The sequence below is a fragment of the Microplitis mediator genome, chromosome 2, assembly GCF_029852145.1.
Source record: "Microplitis mediator isolate UGA2020A chromosome 2, iyMicMedi2.1, whole genome shotgun sequence".
NCBI classification, from domain to species: domain Eukaryota; kingdom Metazoa; phylum Arthropoda; class Insecta; order Hymenoptera; family Braconidae; genus Microplitis; species Microplitis mediator.
Window position 1 is genome coordinate 697321 of NC_079970.1, and position 21878 is coordinate 719198.

A 21878-nucleotide genomic window follows, 5' to 3' on the forward strand; every position below is an offset into this window, starting at 1 on the left:
TAGCCCGATTGTTCCCCGAGTACTTGAATCGTCCAAACGAGGGTTGTGCGAATTGTTACGGGACGTTCGTCGCCTCGAGATATCCTCCTACCTTCCTGCGCCTTTTTCAACCCTTCAGTTCTTTCCTCTCTCGCTCTCTCATTTCTGATGCCGAATGCTATCCTTACAAATGTGTACAGAGAGAATACTGAGCACCCTTATTGCTTGACGCTCGTCTCGCATCAACCTGACGTGACGCGTTCATTCGAATACACACTGTACACACAACACACATATTTATATTTATGTATGTGTGTGTGTATTTCTTCGCCCCCTGGCAAGTGTCTCGCACTCATTAGTTTGCCAGAGGGGTAACTGCTGAGGGAAGATGAGAGAAAGAGACCCTTGAATTTTTTCGCTCCAGATCCACAGTTTGTTAATTGGAGACCCGTTTTATACGGCTTTGACACCGAGGGTCATATACTCTACACTCGCTCCACTCACCCCCCAGGAAACAACTCACGAGCTCTCGTCGAGCACCGATTAGGTACTTATAAAATACTAGTACCGTAAGACATTGACCTGTCATCTAGCTTTTTTTTACCCACTCAAAAATTTATTTTAATTCGCTAAAATTACAAGAGAAATTATAAATTAAAATTTTATTTAAATTCAAATAGTAGTTTTAAATTACTTTTCTTTGTTGTTTGCATAAAAAATTTTGACTTTTGAAAATATATATATATATAAATGTCGTGAGGATAAAAACATACTTTTCTAGTTAAAATTGAACAAAGGAAATAGCTTTTTCATCTACGACTAACGTACCTCATTGCAATTAGCTTTATTATTTTTTGCTATTATTAATAAACTTTAAATTAACTCACATCCACAGAAAGAAAAAACAAAAAGAGAGAGTATATGTCGAGAGCCAAGACTACCTAGAGCTGTTCGCTGTGTCGTAATATAATGTTTATATAGAGTTATACTGAATAAAAGGGCAGAACTTAATTAAACTCTTTCTGTAAATGGTCACGTAGCACAAAGAGATCAAATATATGTATATATATATACGTGTGTAAAATATATATCTCTCACACAGCAGTGAGAGTCTCCTTTGTCTTACGGATTCAGCGAAACGACGTGTTAAATAAATCGTACGAGCAATTCTCGAGCGTAAGGCCTGGAATAGCCACCGAGTGAGAGAGTAACGGGTGCACCGGGTGTTAATGATGATTAAGCTACGACTTGGGTCACATGAAGCTGCGATGACTCATGGGGATGAAACTACGGGGTAGAATACCTATGCCCCATTGCACTGAAACTTTCTTTATTTAATTCTCTTTATATTTCCCTCCCTATGAAGACATCCATCTTTTTTTTTCTATTTATATATCATTATGTGGTACCAAATGCTGTCGAGTGCATAGACAAGAAGTGGATCATTGTTTTTACACCAGACAACACGTGGTTGGCTAATGGAACTGGTGGATGTGGATGTCAAGTGTCATTGATTTTCCCACTTAAACTTTCGCCATACGAGGACACTTTAATGCAGCTGGTTGTCATTCTTAGTAAGAGGACGGACGTCAAGAACCAGTGAAACGTATCGATAGTTTATTGACCTCGGATTACCGTCACTGCAAATTATCTTTGAATCATTCATTTGTATTTATATTCATATTCATATATGTACTTAACTCATTCCACATGATATAATTAAATTATGGGGTAAAAAATCGGCAGGATATCGTCCAGTAATTTAACTTGACTTTGACACGAGTGAAAACCACGTCGATAGTTGTTTCTTTTTATCTTGGTTTATTTTTTAACGTTTGGGCGAATTGTTCTAATGCCATTAAAAGCGATAATGAGAGAAAACGCCAGTGAAAAAGAATCCGGATAAGGAGAAATAAAATAGAGTTTTCAAAAACTAAAAAATAAAGATTGGGAAAAAGTAACTTTTTAAAAGGCAAGTTTTTTTCGTTGATCTTGGGTTTTTCTTTTCATCATCATTTTTTTTTCGCTATCTTTTCTTCCACAAAGCTCTCAAGCGCTTTCGTAATTTAAGGTTGTGCTCTTCAAGATCTTTACTTTTTTTTTTTTTGTCTAAAATAGCTTTTTCCACCCTCGATCTCCCTTTGAGCTTTTATTTTTTAATGTTGCTGTCTTAAATATTACACCGCGCGCGTGGGTTTTTTTCGCCAACCAAAAAAACTGTAGATATAAATAAAAAATATCCGTAAATATTTTTAACGTAAACGGACGTAGGAAAAATTGAATAAAGTCACGAGTAAAAAATAATACGCGTCCAGACAAGAAAAAGGTATATTGAGTAAAAATGCCTGAGAAAATCTAAAAGCATAAATATATACACATATATGTCTATCCAAACATATAAATATATAACAGCAATATTCTCAACTATTTACTCGGACCATTACTCACGTCAAGCAATACGTATAAAACTCATACCGCCGAGAATCGCACGGAAATCGGGAGGTTCAAGTGAGTATTATTGCTATTGCTTTGCCTCAGTCTACTTTATACATACATACATATACATATACATATACATATATATTCACCGTTTAAAGATAAGCGCACTAGATTTAACAAAATGAAAAGTCACTTGCAAAAACACTTATCGTTATTGGATTGCCGTAATATAAATAATGTAAAGCCGAAAAATTATTTAAATTTATGGTACTTGTTTAAGTGACCGCACCTCTGAAAATCAATATCTGCGAACCCCAATAACCAACAGATTTTTATGCGCTATCAATGTCAATCAAAATAACACTGTGAGTACCCAATACTCGTGTGCACTTTTTTAAATTATAAAAAAATATATATCTATATATATATATATATATATATAATGCTAATAACACAAATAATAATAATAATAAATTATGGCATACAAGCCTGGATAACGAGACCAAGGCAAAAAACTCATTCGTCTCACGCGAAGCTAAAGAGGAAGTATCCGCACGCGCAACTTGAGGTGTAAGACCAAAGAAATGTATGAGAATAATAAAACCCCAAGTTAAATGAAAGCAATACAGGGGAAGGAGAGCAAGAGTCTGACGGGTTAACAGTTGATTTTAAATGAGAAAGGTGCATGCTTCGTCACCAGAGGATAATCTTGTTTTACGAGAACGTTAATCTGGCAACATCTGTATTATACGACGTTTTCGTGTATAATGTGGATGAAAATAGCTATTATTTATATGTGGATTAATTTATTTAGTATATATCAAGAGTTGTTTTAATTAGACAGATGTTTAGGCTGCCAGCACGTTATGACGGGTGTGTTACAGGTTATAAGTTTCTGTAGTATAGAAATAAAAAAAAAAAAATTGTTGCATGGCACGGCACGCAATCTAACGCTCCCATCCATCTCCGCGGACACGGTATTGGGATAAAAAAATTTGAGATAGAGCCGGTATGAAAAGTTACGCCTCACATAAAACATTTAACATTTTCATTACACTAGTTTATTTTTTTTTATGAGCATTGTATTGTATAACGAATCCATTGGGTCCATAAAAATTTTATTCGCGGCAGTATTTTTTTTATTTTTACACGAACATTAAAATTAATGAAGCTAAAAGTTATACTTTTAGCAACGTAAAAGCGAAGATAAAGATTATCAGATGGTATGTAAAGGGATTTAGGGTTTGTTGTAGTTATGTCCCCATGAGAGCGAGATTAAGCCTTAAAGGCAGCGGTTGTTCCCGGTTAGTTGATCTTAACTAACACAATCACAAAGTGGATGTGTATAAGCAAGTGAGAGCAGGAAGAACCAACTCAAGGCATGACACATCCTTGGACACACAAACCATAACTCGGTTACGGTATTTGCAAGCACGAAACCCCCGTTGATGTCACTTTGGTACGTCACTCGTGCATGGAGAGGAGAATCTAGCAACGCCCTGTGATATCAGCGACAACCGAGTTTTCAAGGGCTCTGCGAGGGTGGCAATCCCTTGAGCATCAGGACATTTCTTATTCTCCGTCGTACTGTCGTATGAGGAGACATTAGTTGATTAAGAATTTCATTTATTATTTGTCGGGTTACTGGATCAATGGTATGATATGACGTTAATACTTAATCCGGTCGTATTGATTGAACATTATAATTAAAATGTCATTGAGGAAGACAAGGTATTGAATGTATTTAAATGGTGAACTATAGTTCTTTCGTCACCGATTCGATGATGAATATAGAGTAGAGTACTGTAAAAAAAAAAGATTTAAAAATAACCTTTTAGTCGCGTTTGGTAAAATGAAAATGGATCCAATCAATGTCCGAGTAATTGATGAAGAACGGCAAGATAATTGCTTTATAAAATCCATTCGAAAATAGATTGATAGACTGTGGACATAGCTCGATGACCTAGTTGAGGTTCACCATAAATATATATACATATATACCCATTTAATATTATTTTTAAAATTTTGATTTTCTTTTTTCATGTACATCCTCGGATACTCGGGTTATATCGGTAGCGACGTAGGCGGTGAAATCGAATTCGATTGAGCGCGGAACAGTTAAATAGAGGTAGAAAATGAGAATGAGAAAGAGAAAAGTGTAAAGATCTGGTGAACTGAAAGGAGAGAAACAACGGGTGTGACAGGACTAGGATCTAAAATTAACAACACAACGTTAACTTGTCATTATCGTAACTAAAACCGTCATTTACAGACTAAATGTTCGTACTGTAATCTAAAACAACGCAGTCGCTTGCACAGGGAGCAGTAGTCATTACAATATAACTAGTAAAACTTGAACTAAAACTATAACACTATACAACTGGTGAATCGGGCATTTATATAAATATAAATAAAACGTGTGTGTGTTCGCGAGAGTGTAAGTGTATGTTACGCTTGGAGAAACGTGTTTTGCTTTCCCGGAAGCTGAATATTTGAAAATATAAATCGACTATGCAAGACCAGAGGAGCGAGATTGCGTTTTGGATAAATCCATACAGAGGATCGAGGTAACCCGATATTCACAGAGGGTGTAAATCGATGTAAATTTTAACCATCTCTCTGGCGGTTATACACTCAACACTACACTTCTATACTCTATACTAACTGATACTGCTACTGTTACTGCTTTTGGCGCTACTGATGCCGCTACTGTTTCTGCTACCGCTGTTATTCACATCCGGTTTTATATGCAAGTGTTTTGCTTTCGTGTTTCTCACTTTAAAATTATTATTCACTGACGAATATTACAATTGCAAAATACTCGTTATAGAGGTATTATTTTACAAACCACCTTGGCTAAAAAATTATAAACCAGAACCAGATCCAGAGCCTAGACCAAAAAGAGCATAAAATATTTAAAAGTTAATGGCGATAGTTATCACGATTAAACAATCCACGATTCGAATTCACCGACCAACAGCCATCATCGGGAGTATTTCAGTGTATATTATGCATCTCGAAAGCTCTGCTCTCGGTACTCGGTTCTGCTCACGTCTCCGGTGAAGCATACAAAATCACTAACACGACAAGTTCGCTAACAACGTTTACTCAGAGGGTAAAGCATCACTGATACCTGGCTATTGCTCTATATGTCTATCCACTACATATCCTGCAAACAACTATCACTAAACCACTACTACCAGCTAGACCTACTGCTCCAACTACAACTACAACAATAACAACAACAACAACAACTATTACAAATCTAGCTTCACTGTTACTCAAGGTATCGTGTCAAAATGGAATCGCGTGCCGTCCAATGTACCAGGCATAAATAAACTCAACTTATATATATGTATATACATATACATAGACTATTTCTATGTAAATTCTGTTTGGTGTTCTGCAGTCTGCATACATTCAGTACATCAAATAACTATCATCATCAACAAGAGGAGGGCTCGAAACATTAGATAAATTTACGGCATTAGTTTCGGAATCACATTCGATGGTATATAACTGGATGCGATTGAGTTGCAAGTTCACATTGACAAAATTAGTCGCTATAAATGGACTGATAAAATATATATAATTTATTAAAACTAATTCACGGTAATATCGAGTGGTGATTCACACTTGAATAAATGTATATCGTGATGATAGCGTAATTACAATTTGCTCCAATTATACGGCAATGTAATAACGTGCTGTGACAATTAATATCGGAAAGGTGATACGAAACAGCTATTAGAAGTAGTATCCAGTGTTGGGAGCGAGGTTACCCAGTGTGTGTCTAGACTAGATAATTAATATATTGAAAGGTGCAACGAGACCAGGTTTCCATTTTCCATTTCGTATAATTTTAGAAATCGCCGGATTTAATCTTAATTGGCTATAACTTAGACTACATCGCGCTATTAACCCGGCTATGTTTTAATCCAGTGTGTCTCATCCTTGCGCAATAACCTTTTCGTGCTTCTCAATTTTCCATAACCTTTCCATGCCCCCCTCGCTCTCTGACTCTTCCTCTTCCTCGCGTACTTTAATTCCTCTCGCTTTCACGCCCGGATTTTTTCTTGTTATTTTATTATTTTCTCCATGCTCCCACATCGCGAGCAAAAGTCTCGGCGGATATTTAGTAGTGAGTTTAAAAGAGTAGTCGGGGAGAAAAGAGAACAAGTAACGTCCGTTGTTGAAAACGGGTTTAATTTACAGAGCCCGAAATTATGATTAAATAGTTTGCACGTGTGGGGGGTCAAAGTAAGTTTATAGCATCCCATACAATACACATACATGTATAAATACATTTATAAATTTATATACTTATTATACATACATAAATGAATATACAACAAATTAATGTGTGAGTAGTATGATAAAATAACTCACGGCTCGGTAAATCGGGAACACACGGGGCTACGGTTGTTTAAATTAAACGAATAGCATTCCAACGTTACAAACACCACTCGCATTGTTTCAACATTATTCTGCCAAGTTAACTTTAATCACTGGCTAACTAACTCATTTATTTACATAAATATTTTATAAAATTCATCGCTTATACTTCAAATATTAATAAATACTTCAACAACTTTTATGTTTAAATTCCTCCTCATTAATATTTAAAAGAAAAACTCTTCAAGTATTTTCCACGTACGTTAAATGTTTAATTTACTGCCAGTGTTACGTAAATATATTTCCTAGAATTATTCGACAATTCTCTTTATTCATAGAAAACGAAAATAATGATAATAATTTATTATTCATTATTTTTATTCCCGTCCAGACACTCTGGTGCCAGCCGCATGCCTTCACTTAAAGTATAACAAAATATATAAATAATCAATTGACGTTAAAAGTATTTTGTGAACAACAAAAAGTTTATCTGTCGCCTTACACAAAAGTTTACCCCAATTCTCCGGTTCCCGGAATCTAATTTCTGGTACAGACTTTGCCACGTATTCGACAGTAAATGCTAACAAATGTCGCGAATTACAAATTCCCCCTATCCGTGTATCCAAACATTCCCGCACTTACCAGCTATATACATAAATAAATACATATATATATGCAACACAGACAGGCAGACATCTATATCTATGCAGACATGTTTGAATACAAGTCGTACAAATCCATCCATCCAACACCCACACTTGTCCTTTGGATGTCCCCTACACAACATTAATATAAACATCGAGTCTGTAACTACACACATGTACCCACACTCAGTAAACACATATATTCACACATTATGGGGATGCGACCCCATGTGAAACGCACTGGCTACATTAGCTGACTGGTCCAGGATCCAGGGACCGGGGGGTAACTCCTTCCTTTCAATCCTCTCCACCCCAGTGGGATGAGAAATTCACATCACTAAGAGAGACAAATAATTTCTAAAGCCGATATATATACAATATAACTGAGCTCCTTGATATAAATGCTTCCTTCCCTAAATTTATATATAAGTTCAGACAAGCTGAAACAATTTTCCCTTACGCTCGATTTAACGATCTAAAAAGAAGTCACTTTGGCACTTATCGGTTGTCAAATTGTAAAATATTGTTTAATCAAATGATATTATGATTGTTATTAATAGATCAAATAACGAAATTAAATTAAATGCCGAGAGTTCTGTTGATATTAAGTGTCAAAACCGTTGGACATTAGTCGAGAGAGGTAGCAAGTAGTGCTGCAGTGAAGGTTGCCCACGAGATAGCTAACTTTGGCCATTAGGTAAATTCAAGTGAGTCAAAATCTGCAATTTAATCCTCTGCAAGTAAAGTCAATGGGGATGTGGTTACGTATAATCGTGAACGGAGACAGATATTCAAATGTCCTGTACCCGAATTCTACTGCCAGTTTAGCTTTGCCACTTGCTCTCTCAGTAACACAACTATTGCACGCCAGTTGCTACTGTTTCTGATGGCACTGCTCTGCGTACACCCGATGCAAATATATAGAGCTTCATTGACGCTAATCGGTGGTAGTCACGTATTCGCGTGAACGACCCACTGAATTCGAGTTTGCTAGAGAAACTCAACACACAGCAGCTTACTATGCAACATCTACTTGAATTTCCGTTGCTCCTCGTCAAGGGAGTTGAGTTTACTCGAAGATCGTAAACCTGCATAACTACTTCAACATGATTCACGAGAGATCAATATGCCCTACACCATCACCACCATCGCCACCATCATCATCATCATGATTATTCAACCACTTGTCCACACACATCTGAACTATCCCAAGCATCTTGTAAAATACGTCACACAATTAAATATTCTGGCCCATCTGCAGTTGAATATTTTCCTGAAAAAGTAAAAATATCCATTCCCGCAGTTAAACTAACACGTATTTCCATTGTCTCGGATAAAAAATAAATAAAATATAAAATAAATGTTAACTCTGACGCTGTTTAGGTATTTTCTTATACCTAGGAAGCAACGAGGGTCACGCATCTGCCCATTTCTCAAGTCCATCGATAAAACTCGACCTATAAATCAACCATGTCTCATTTTATTTTTCTTATTTCACTCGTAGTCCCTTTTCAAGGAAACCTACTTTGTCTCACGGGACTTCCTCCGCCATCGTCTTAAACATATATATTTACAAAAGTAACTTTCTACGGCTTCTATTCGTAGCTGAGAAAATATATTTTCGTACTTTATGATATAGCGTAGTACCGGTTATAACCAAAAAAGGTAATGGAATGCCAGTGCATACATTAATCAAAGAAATATGGAAATTTAACTGGTGCCCATCTGTTATATTGGCGATGAAGCTATTCCTTGGACCTTAACAATGCACATATCCCATTAGACATATAGGTGTATGTATTGAAGATTACAATATTAACACAGAGAAGTGAATATGTCATAAGTAACTTCCTTGGATCATTATCCCAAACAATAGTCGCGTGGCAGCATAACTATCTGTTTGTCGATTAAACAAACGAGACAGGATTCTGTGTGACACTGAATTTCCTCAAACTACAAACGTCATATATACATATGTATATATAGATAAATACAACACATGAAGCATGACAAAAGCCAGGCAACGATTTGATGATACAGTACAGTGAATGCCAGTTGAATTGCGATCGTCCTTTCATGACATAACACAACAACAGTACATCAAGCGTAGACCCAAATCTGGACACTCTGTAGTTTCAGAAACAATCGATACACTAGACTGCACTAGCTACATGACCTAGTCTATGTATCAACACTGTTTCATGTCCATTTATTCTGTGGAAAGCGATTTCCCGACTAGACGCTAGTTTAAATCTGGGTATTCTCTGGCTCACCGTTTCCACGATACTCACAGACAAAACAGTCACGTGTCCTCCGTATGTCACGACTGGCGCGTGTCCTGAATATATTACAAACTCTCCATTAATCGTCATACATTTCACTGTACACCAACAGAGTTTAAACACCCAGATCGTATTCCCGAAATTTATATAGAAAATTTACTGATTTTGAGTAATCTATCGCGACTGTCAAACACATTATTCACATTCGGATTGTGTTGTAAATTGTTATAATAATAATTGCTACTATACAAACACATAACCGAGTGTAAAATATATATATCTATTTATATTTAAATTTATTAATATGTAAAAGAAAAGGTAGAAGTTGTTGTGCTAAACGATTTAGCACGGTTTATTTACGGTTATTCTCAACAACACCCACAATTATACGCGCACAAAAAAACCACGACAATACTCTTTAACTTCTGAGACAGGTAATTAGCAATAAAAAATTATTTATTCACTTTTTTTTAAATTTCACTTCTGTAAAACTGAAAACATCCTTGTTTTCATTATTTATTTAAATTATTTATTGGCCTTTTTGTCCAGATATTTTCTCTTTAACTCCGCTTTTCATTGTTTACTCTAATGAAATTTTTTTTGTTTATTTAAGTATTTATGTTAAATGGAACCTGACATCAATGCTTTATCCTCTAGGTGGAGGACATTGTTTGTCACGGCACCACCGTGTTTACTAATTAAAAATGAAGGTAATGCGTGCAGGGCAATACAGAATGAGCGGACCTGAAAAGTGTCAAAAGACTTTTTGAGGATTGTTTTCCCGTTCGAACACAACCCGTTTTTAATTTGTATAACGATAACGGACAATAGGGAAGTCGTAAAAGTCTGATGAATTTTTTTTTTAGCCTTCCAGTCTCTTTTCATATTCATTTAATAGTGGGCTGTAGACTGTAGTCTGTACACTGGGTCATGTATGTACAATGTACGCTAAACAAAAATAAAAATATTTTACCTTGCGATGTGTAATATCGATTCCATTGAATCTACGGACAAGCTTAATTGGCATCCACTATCGACTTTATTTTAAACGAATGTGTATTTACTATTTTTTTTTTTTTTTTTTTCATTAATAAAACTTTTTATTACCATTATTTTTATTGAATTTCTTTTTTCCTTTACAATTTTATTTATATCATAAATATAAATTCTACCGTGCCCCGTTTTTCTATAGCGAGTATCGATATAAAAATATTGAATTACGGAATTTGAAATAATGTTGTAGATAAAGTAATTAAAGTTTTGATATCACGATCGTTGGATACCAAAGAGATGTTTCAATTAGCGCGTTCCCTGAATAGAAACACGTCCATGAGTTAAAAAATAAAAAAAATATATTTCCACAAAAGAATCGGACTAGAAATCCTAACACGATCATTATCTCGATCTAAATGAGGAATTTATAAGATAAAATTCCACAGAAAATAATAACCGACTAATAACTAACTCGTTTGAAATTATAAGTGATTAAACTCCATATTGCCGCAAATTCGAGTCATTAAAATAAATATATTTCTTGGAGCATTAAAAAAATTGAAGAAATGTCAATCATCGAAATGGACACAACAGAATTCAGTATAAAAGACCGTTGTCTGCGAAACCCCATGTTGAAACTTATTTCTTCATCCTTAGTTCGCTCGTTGGTTCTTCTTCTTCTTCTTCTTCTTCTTCTTCTTCTTCTTCTTCTTCTTCTTTTATATACTTTAGCTCTCATTCACTTTCACTTTCACACTACTCACGTCCCTTTTTCTAATCTCCGCCGGAACCACTTTGCGTCAGTTCTCTCAGCTACTTGATTTAAAGTAGTTCTCCAAAAAAATATTACGCCTCACGAGATTTGTTATTTTTTTTTTTTATACATCCGAATTTGCCAACACACTCACATGTCCAACATCTTTGCCAATCACTCAGCAACAAACCTCGAGAAAAAATCAGACAAAACCTTTTTCTATTTTGCTTTTCATTTTCTTATATATATACTCTAATATAATTTTACATCCATGTCTTTACTTAATATTTTTAGCAAAAGTAATAACAAAATATTTTATTTAAAAAATAAAAAATATTCCGAGTAGCGTGAAATTTATCAATTCAAATAGTGATGCCGTAGACTTTAACGGACGCATTTCGTAAATGGTCCGAAGCCGTTCGTGATAAATGATAATGGTATACGTCAGGACGTCGGCAATAGCGATAAACGCGAATGCAGTCGGGGTGAAAAGTAGAGGAAGGTGAGCAGAGTAGCGAAGTAGGAGGATTGAATGGAGGCTAAAGGCGAATTTAAGTTGGAAGTTGGACACAAGCATGTGAGTGTACATTCAAAATATACGTGTAGGTCTCACCCTCAGAGGGTTCAAAATATAATGCCGTGCCGGATAGGGAGGACAGCTAGCGTAAAGGGTGGGAGGAGGGTAAAGTAGATAGATGTTGAGCCAGGAGTTGTAAAGCCAGATAGAGGTGAAGGTAGAAGAGGATAAAGATGAGAAAGAGCCAGCGCAGTGAATAAGGACAGTGAGGGCCTGAAAACCCTCAGAACCTTTGACCCTTCTGTCTTACAATGCCTCGGAGAAATGGCGTTACAATCGATCCTCGAAATTGCACCAGCTAGTCGATATCTATCTCGAGTTTTACAATCCCAACTCATTTATTTATAAATTTTTATAGATCTTCACATAAATTTAAGCTTAAGAACTGAGTTCTTACTCTCGACTATTTTATTCCGTGATTTAAACTCGGAATTTTATTATGCAGTTAAATAAATTTCGTAACTAATGGCGCATTGTTTTAATTATGATAATAGAAACGTTTAATAATAACAAAAGATAAATAATTGAAGGATAAATTGTAGTAACAAAGTGGTATGCAAGTAAACTTGTTTGAAACTATATAATATAATACAAATAGCATCAGTGGGTAATCTGTTTTCTCTTGGCAATTGTTACAGTGTTACGAGATGAGTTCCGGGCGCAACCTCAGAACACGAGGGTCGCCGCCGGAGAGACCGCACTGCTGGAGTGCGGGCCACCTCGGGGTCATCCGGAGCCAACTCTACAGTGGAAAAGAAATGGCCATGTCATAGACTTGGAGTCTACTAAACGGTAAGTTGTCTCACTTCATCTTTAAATATAATATATACACATATTATATTTAATAAAATAAAATAACCCTTTACATTACATATATTTACATTTCTAAATCCCACAATAAAATTGTTGTACAAGTCCTTTACTTTCTTATCGTACTGCTCATTCATATTATTTAACTTTGTAATTTACTTTATGATTAATACCCCGATTAACTGTACAATTGACACTATTTTTCTTGGTCATCATTAAGATTTTAAATTCTCTCGGGAATAAAAAAAAAATAATAACGAGTATTAAAATATAGTTAATGACATTAAAATTATCGTAAGTGCACACAAGTACACGAGCGTAAATATATTGAGAGAGTTCGTGTATATATGTGTGTATATATATATGTGTGTGTGTGTATGTTGTGCGGATGAAAGGGCTTAGAACCAGTTGAATAATTCCCACCGATTAATTTCTCTCTCGTTCTTACACCGCGATGGAATTCAGGATCTCATTGCGGGCTTTCGTACATACTACAAGTATGAGTATCCTCGCTTAGCACAGCCAAGAGTAAAGAGTTAGCTCGGGCTCGAGCCAATAAGAGAAACGAGTAGAGAGACGGGTAAAAGCCCGGTGGTACTTGAAGAGCCCACCACTACCACCATCACCAATGGTAATAATCCAAAGACACAAGGGCCCCCGTAATCTACTGCGCATTTGCATGAGAATGCCGCTAAAGGATGTCCTCTATAATTCTTGCTGCGTTATCTCGAGTCCGCCCGCCGCCCGCCACCGAGTACTAGCGTCCTCAAGACCAAGACGAACTCGTTATTTACATTCACATTGTAGCTATATAACTTACTGGCTTGCCCGTGTTATGTTCCGAGGTGTGGGTGATGCACAAAATGCTTTTACTAGTTTCTATGTAGTTACAGTCTTAGTCTTACTCTTAATCTTACTTATTCACCGAAATTACTGACTACTCATCCTTTTATATTACACACATTGTCTCATCGCTCGAGAATTATTACACAACATATATATATTCTTCATCAAGATCCCTCACGGCAGTTTAAATATTTAAAACCTTTAGCACAATGTATGTACACACACGGTTAAATATCGCGAGACGGAGTAATTTAATTAAAAGTTTAAATCATATTTTCTCGAGCTTCTAGGAGTCGGATGGAAGTATAAAAAAATATATTTCTAAATTACTATGATTATGTATTTTAAAATTCTGAAAAACACTTAGATCCTTTTGACAAGCCGGTATCGTGATGGAGGCTGTGGGTTTCGGGTAATAATCACGGGGTTATAAATTAGAGTAACTGATAGAAATTAAATCTGTCGACGTTAGCGCTGCGCAACGACCGCAGTTGCCCCGAGGGAGCCCTCTGACCTGCATGCCGCCGTCACTAGAATTAATTGATACTATAAATTAGAGGACACAATCGAGGATCCATCGATTTCACGGCACGCCGTTGTCGTGGCCCGGCTTCATATATATATATATATATATATATACTCTGCCGAGCGACTATTCGTATCCGAGAGAACGCGGCATTCCGTGAGTTTGAACTCGGCTTAATTGCTATCCGCCGATGCCAGTGATGTTTCTGCTCTAAATATAAATTCGATTGTTAAACCATCGATTCTACCGGCAATAACAGAACCCTTATGACAATCTAACCGCCAATTTTAAAACACTTGTTCTACCTATTGTTTAAATATTCGTATTAAAAAAATAAAAGTTAATTTATTTATTACAGAATAACTCTTGTCGACGGTGGAAATCTTATGATTTCTGATGTCCGACAAACAGACCAAGGAAAATATCAATGTGTCGCTCACAACATGGTCGGCGACAAAGAATCTGCTGTTGCGACTCTAACTGTTCATGGTAAGAATAAATTTCAAAAATGATTTATTTAAAAAGAAAAAAAGAGTTTCATGTCCATGAGAAATTAAAATAAAAATTTAATCTGTTTAGTGAAACCATTTTTCTTGGCGACGCCACAAAACCAAACAGTCCTGGTAGATCAAACAGCCGAATTCGCTTGTCGGGTTGGCGGCGACCCGGCGCCTGAAATCCTCTGGCGAAGACACGATGGAAAAATGCCCATCGGACGTGGACACATTCTCGACGACAAAAGTCTGCGTATTGAACGAGTTACGCCCCAAGACGCAGCGACTTATATTTGTCACGCGGAAAACGGGGTCGGGGTTATTTCGGCGAGCGCAACACTCACCGTCCAATGTAAGCACCAACCGAATATTTAATTTAAAATTTTATTAGGGGATGGTGGGGCAGAGCGGCCCCCCTGAAATTTTGACCAAAAAAAAAATTTTTTGTTTTTCGACTAATTACTATAAATCCGATATGTTTGCGTATTTTTACCCCTACGCATGACATTTGGGGCAAAATGGACAAGCCCAAAATTTTGAAAAAGTGATTTTTTCATATTTTTATCGTCAAATTAAAAAAAAATTATTATAATTCCACATTTCTAGCCCTATGCATAACACCTGGGGCAAAATGGACCAGCCGAAACTTCCGAAAAAATTATTTTTTCATATTTTTCGGCCGTTTCTTTATGTAAGAGGCAAATTTGGTCACTAAAAATTTATAAAAATTAAATTTTTTTTTTTAGTTGATAAATTTTTGAAATAAAGTAAAATTATAGAATTGATTTTTTTTTTTATTAAATAACAATTAGTAATTAAGGTAATCGAGAGTGAACGATTTTTTACGCTTTAAAAAATTTTTTTCGAGTAATATAAAACCAAAAATAGTTGTCAAGAGAAAGAAATACATTCTTAATGATGAAAACAATTTAAAAAAAAAAAAACGAAAAAAAAAATTTTTTTATCACTTTTTGAAGGGGGGCCGCTCTGCCCCACAAAAAAAAAAAAATTTTTCAGAATTTTGGCAAAATGTCCATAAATTTTTTCGAAATAGGACAAAAGTAAAGTGATCTTATGGTTGAAAGCCACAAAAAATAATAATTGGCTTAGGGGGGCCGCTCTGCCCCACCCTCCCCTATATCCAACAACATCTTTCTTTTGAATCGGAATATATTTAAAAATATAATAACACAAATACACTGAATAATATTAGCATATATTTAGGTAAAAATGTCTAGACTTGTAGTAAATTAATAATAACTTTACGAAGCAAACTATAAATAAAAATTTAAATAAGCGATGTTATGTTTTACAATAAAAAAATAATTACCGAGACAAAGTAAAATTAACACGGGAAATTATTTTTAAATATTATTATATCGATTTATTAACAGGAGGGTATTTTATTTATATTTATATTTTTATTATTACTTTACCCCAAAAGCTATTTCATTGTTATTCGTCGGGTTTCAAGAGTAGTTTAATTAGAATTTGCAATGAGACTTTGTAGAGCCGTCCCTTGCGTCTCGGTTTCAGTCTCAGTGAGACCGAGACGCATTGCCCGGTGCTTTGGCAGTAACAGAACCAGAAGCTGTATAGTAGCAGGGGTGATTTAATTAGAGTCCATGAAGATAGACATCTGAAGATGAGAAAGAGAGAGAGAGAAAGAGACTCATCTCGTTTTACATTACAGCACGACCGGTCTTCACAAACTTCCCGAAGGATGAAACCGTGAGCGGTGGTTCGGACGTATCATTCGCCTGCTCAGCCCGTGGTGCACCGAAGCCTTCGATTTTCTGGACCCGTGAAGGCTCCCAGGAGCTGATGTTTCCCGGCAATGTGTACCAGGGCCGTTATACAGTAAGCGAAGACGGCAGTTTGCACATAAAGCAGGTTGTTAAGAAGGACGAGGGACACTACGTCTGCAGCGCAATAAGTCAAGCTGGTGCCAGCACGGCAACCGTTTTTCTTCAGGTAAATATTATACAGTCTTAATCAATGTCAACGTTTTAAAATACACGTAATTAAATAAACTTGATGATTAATGTTTGTTTTATTCCAGGTTACGCCGATCGAAGAAGTTCCTCCGCCAATAATAGAACTAGGACCAGCAAATCAAACACTGCCGCTTAAAAGTACCGCTTATTTGCCATGCCGAGCAGTGGGTACACCAACACCCCGCGTTCATTGGCACAAAGACGGTGATTTAGTGCCTCTGGGTAGCCGAATAACGATGTCCAGCAACGGGACATTAATAGTTAACGATTTAATAATGGCCGATGGTGGACTGTACACGTGTATCGCCTCCTCCGAGTCTGGCAACACGTCATGGTCAGCCACCTTGACCATAAGCTCTGGTACGACACTCCACAAAACCCCAGATATCTCAGCACTGCCGCAAAATCCGAGTAAACCGAGAATAGTCAACATTACCAGCACCTCGGTAACGCTCACATGGAGTCCAGGTCAGGAGGGCAAAAGCAAAATAATTGGCTACAACATCGAGTACTTCAGCAGTAATTTAAATACCGGATGGGTTGTCGCCGCGACTGGCGTCACTGATGACACCTACACTGTAACTGACTTGAAGCCCGACACCAAATACGTATTTCTTGTTCGCGCTGAAAACAGCCACGGACTATCACTGCCGGGTCCATCGTCAGATACCGCTCACACCACCAGCCAAAACCAGTACTCAGTTCCCCAAATCGAACTGATTCGCGCCCGCGATCGACTCAACAGCGAAATTCTTCATCTCAGAGAAGTTCAACCCGTCAGCAGTACCAGCGTCAAAATAATGTGGGACATTCTCGGCGCAGCGGATTTGGTCGAAGGTCTCTACATAAGATACCGCGAGATTTCCAACAAACCAGAGTACCAGATGGTAACAGTTTTAAATGCCGGTGCTACGAGTTATGTTTTGACGAATCTTAAAAAATACACGTTATACGAATTTTTTCTCGTCCCTTTTTATAAGACAATTGAAGGCAGACCAAGTAACGTCCAATTGGCCACGACATTAGAAGACATACCATCAGGTGCACCGGAAAACGTCCACGTTGGTATGATAAATATGACCTCCGCGTTCGTACGGTGGGAGCCACCGCCAAAAAATGAGCAAAATGGAGAATTGATCGGGTATAAAATCCAAATAAAGAGTAATAGCAGCAATAAAGTGCTGGGACAAATGTCATTAAATGCATCGACAACTTCTGTTATTATAAATAGTTTAACAACCGGAGGTTTGTACACAGCACGTGTTGCTGGTTTAACACGAGCCGGTATTGGTCCCTACTCAAACCCAACGATATTGAATATGGATCCTGGACAATTGACACAATTACCCCCACGAACTGATCCAAGTCACGGTGGGATGTCTGTAGTTACGGAGACTTGGTTCTTGGTATTGATGATCACAATGGTGTTTACTGTTGTCGCTGGACTGGTTGGTGTCCTCTATATGCGCCGTAGACAGGCTATGAGCAAACAATTGGGACATCTCAGCGTACCAGTAGGCACTGCCAATGACATTTGTCAACTAAATAAAGACACGCTGTGGCTAGAACGCGGATGGAGACCAACAAATACTTTGCAGAGTTCCAATGACAAAGATTGCGAGACAAAGTTGTTGAACAATCAGCAGATGATTGCCCCGGGAATCGTCAGTATGGCTGGGTCCGAGTACGCGGAAGTAAATTTGACGACTTTTTACAACACACGCAAACAGTTACAAGCTCCGCCAGAACCTTATGCGACGACGACCCTGTGTGTTGGTAATCGCAGTCCAGACTCAATGGAAGGCAGCGGACAAAAATCAAACTCCAGTGATTCCTGCATGAAGCCGGACTATTCAAATTTAGATTCCAATCAAGATCACAACCAATCTACTTTGTCACCTAGCAGTGACAATGCCAGCAGTTCGTATACCGATGACAATGCTGACGCGCAGAGACGCACGCAGCAGTATCGTTTGAACCAAAATGACAATAATCAAACGAGTCAGACGAGTATGCCTAATTGGTGTGACATGTTGCCGCCACCACCTGAACATCCACCGCCTGCTGGTGGAAGTCTTGTAGGGACTGGTACCAGTGCAGGCGGCACATCGCTGTCTGCGAGGATGCAGCAGCAAATGGCGGCATTTAGTCCCCATCTGGCAAAACGCAGTGTCCAGAATGACCTCGATGGTATCAATACAACGAATTCACAGAGTCCCCCGACACCACCGGTGCGTATCGGTAACAATTTTTCGTCATCACCGACTCCATGGAACAGTCAGTTGTCAACGCAACATGACAATACTATTGCAGGCAACTATCAGCAGGGAAGATACACAACCTTACCACCGCAAACGAATCCACCTCCAGTTCCATCGTTCCCTCAAGGCTTCACCCATTATGATTTCAAGAACCAAGAAAATGAATACGAAAGCGGATCTGTGATTTACGGGCATCAGAATGGACTAGGAGAAGACTACCGGAGCCACGACCCGGGCTACAGTCGGCCCAATCACCCGAACCACCACCTAGACCGCGGCGGGTCCCTCAACGACGAAGTCTACCGTAACCACAAGGACGAAATGTTCAGAAATGACAATCACTATCAGCATGAAAACGAAGAGTGGGACAGGAAATCCTGCGACTCAAACACTCATTCGGAGCTCTGTTGCTCGTGTTCAGAATCAAGTTGTCTCTATGCCGATACAATGGAATACAATAATCAATTTGGTGGCACTGGCCCTGTAACTGGAGGCAACGGATGCGGTCATAACAACAGAAATAACTCGTCGAGAAATAGAAATAATAGAAGCCCGCGTAGGAGGAACAATCGCGCGGTATCACCTACCTACAGCAGCGATAGCAACTACTCGTGTATTCCTCAGAGACAATGCGGTCCTGTTAATTCACAGGAACGGCTCAGGCACAATCGCAGTAAAGGTTAATATTTTTTTTATCTATAAAAATTTCTACAAAAAATTTCTTTACCTCAATTCCAATTTCCCAAAACATTTTATGACGTCAAAAATACTTAAAATATGATTCCAATAATAAATGAAATTTTTTTAACTTTCTAGACAAAGTGCCGAGTTTCACAAGAACCGGAGGCTACGCACAGCACAACTCATCAGCATCGAACACAATGAGCAGCACAGGTAGCCAAAGGTACAACAAATTAAACAGCCTCTTTAATCCAAACGGCTTGACAGATGCAACAACACGGCTGAGCGATCATCGAGAGAGTTAAATCGTCACCATAACTGATAAAGTTAAATAAAGTTAAATATAAATCGGCCACGATTCTTGCCAACGAATGGCCTGCTGTGAGAGTACCGTAATCCTTTAATTAAACACTATTAATTAAAAAAAAACTAACAACAATTATATAGTAACTAATAATTAATAATCAATAACTGATAGAAATTAAATAACGTTCTGCTCTCGCATTGTCATCAGACAATCGATGCCAACCCGAGCAATACTCAATTTTAAAAAAAATATTATTATGTACGTTGTTTTATAAATGCCATTTATGTCTTTTCATATTATTATTATTATTATCATCACTATTACTATTATTGATAATTATAATTATTAATAAAAATAATAATTAACACTAGCCATCTGTTGATAAGTCACGGCGATAAGAGAATAAGCTATTATTATTATTGAATATTTATATAAATATATATATATGTGGCATTTATTTTAAATAGACTGTAAATTCTCCATCGTCACGACAAATAATTACACATTATTTTCGATAATATTCCCAATTAATTGTTAAGTATAATAAATAAAACTCAACTTAATTAACGACCGAGAAGCTAATTAGTCGACAGTCTCTTCCAGATAAGAGTAATTGATAAATACTTATTATTTAATAGTAAGATTTAATAATCGAGTGTACGGCGTATTAATCATATCAATGGTTTTTGTATACATTGTAAATAAATTATTATTAATAATTAATATAATAATTATAAAATTTAGTCACTAGTATTTAAATTAATTGTATTTATAAGCTACGATTAGTAGCAGAGAAACTTATAGGGGACTAGGATCTACACCCAGCAACTAAAAATTTATCATAAATAAATAAATAAAAAATATATAATGTTGAATTAATGTACAGCTTCCACGTAAAAATAATCTCAGTTGATTGTATTTAAATAATTTAATGTAACTGATTATTAATTTTAGTCTACGTGATTTAAAATAGAGAGGGGATTAATAAAAACGTTTTTTTTTTATTTGTTGTTTGTTAGATTATTTAAAAAATATGACAAGCTCTTTGTTAAGACAATAGTTACTGTAGTTACTGAATTGTTTGTTCACTGATAATAATGATAATAATATTAATAATTACATAAATAAAAGAATAAAAAGGTTCCCTATTGTCTCATGTAGATATCACATGTGAATACTGACGGTAAATTAAAAATATATATAAGTTATATTTAATATTTGTATTGTATTATTTTTTTTTTTTAAATGAAAATAATTACTATTGCGGTAATTGATTGTAATATTAATTAGATAACTTTGATGCCATGTAATCGCTCAAATTAAATGTATAATTAGTCGATGACTAATTGCCCAGTACATTTCAATTGGAGTTTAAATTCTGTTAATTATATTTTACGATAAAATAAATTATTTAGATCTGATAAATAAAAAAATTTCTTTTTTTTACTTTTTTATTGTAATTATACTTTGTAGATTTTTCATTTATTTCATAATTACTGGGTCATTAATTGCGAATCTGAATTTATAAAGACTCCATCCACTTAAAAGTGCGATCAATTAAATAAAATAACTCGCAAATTGGATACAATAGTTGCAATTGTTTAGAATCAGTACCTTAGTAATTGTAACGCGGATTTAATCGATTACTTGTAATAATCACTCACTAAAAAAATAATAGTAATAATGATTAAAATAAATGAAAATAATTAATGTAAGTAAAAAAAAAATTTCGAGTCATTCTATCACTACTCGAGATAAATATACATATACATATACATAAATATATATAACGTATTATTTTTATAATTTAATATCTCCCAGTGGTTGAAAGAATGACTTGTTTTTTATTTCATTTAATTGTCAAATTAATTACTTATTTTTTTTTTTTATGTA

The 21878-nt window shown here is 36.3% G+C and overlaps 1 protein-coding gene across 2 annotated transcripts in view; it reads left to right on the forward strand.

The window, feature by feature from the left end:
• LOC130678454 (protein sax-3) overlaps positions 1-21418 on the forward strand; it is a 209138-nt gene extending 187720 nt beyond the window's left edge. For both annotated transcript variants that reach the window (XM_057485655.1, XM_057485656.1), the window contains 6 exons: positions 12702-12855; positions 14604-14734; positions 14825-15091; positions 16433-16713; positions 16802-19676; positions 19814-21418. In XM_057485655.1, coding sequence (XP_057341638.1) covers positions 12702-12855; positions 14604-14734; positions 14825-15091; positions 16433-16713; positions 16802-19676; positions 19814-19983 — 3878 coding nt within the window. In that variant the 3' untranslated portion in view covers positions 19984-21418. The remainder of the gene's footprint in view (positions 1-12701; positions 12856-14603; positions 14735-14824; positions 15092-16432; positions 16714-16801; positions 19677-19813) is intronic.
• Positions 21419-21878: the final 460 nt, after the last annotated feature.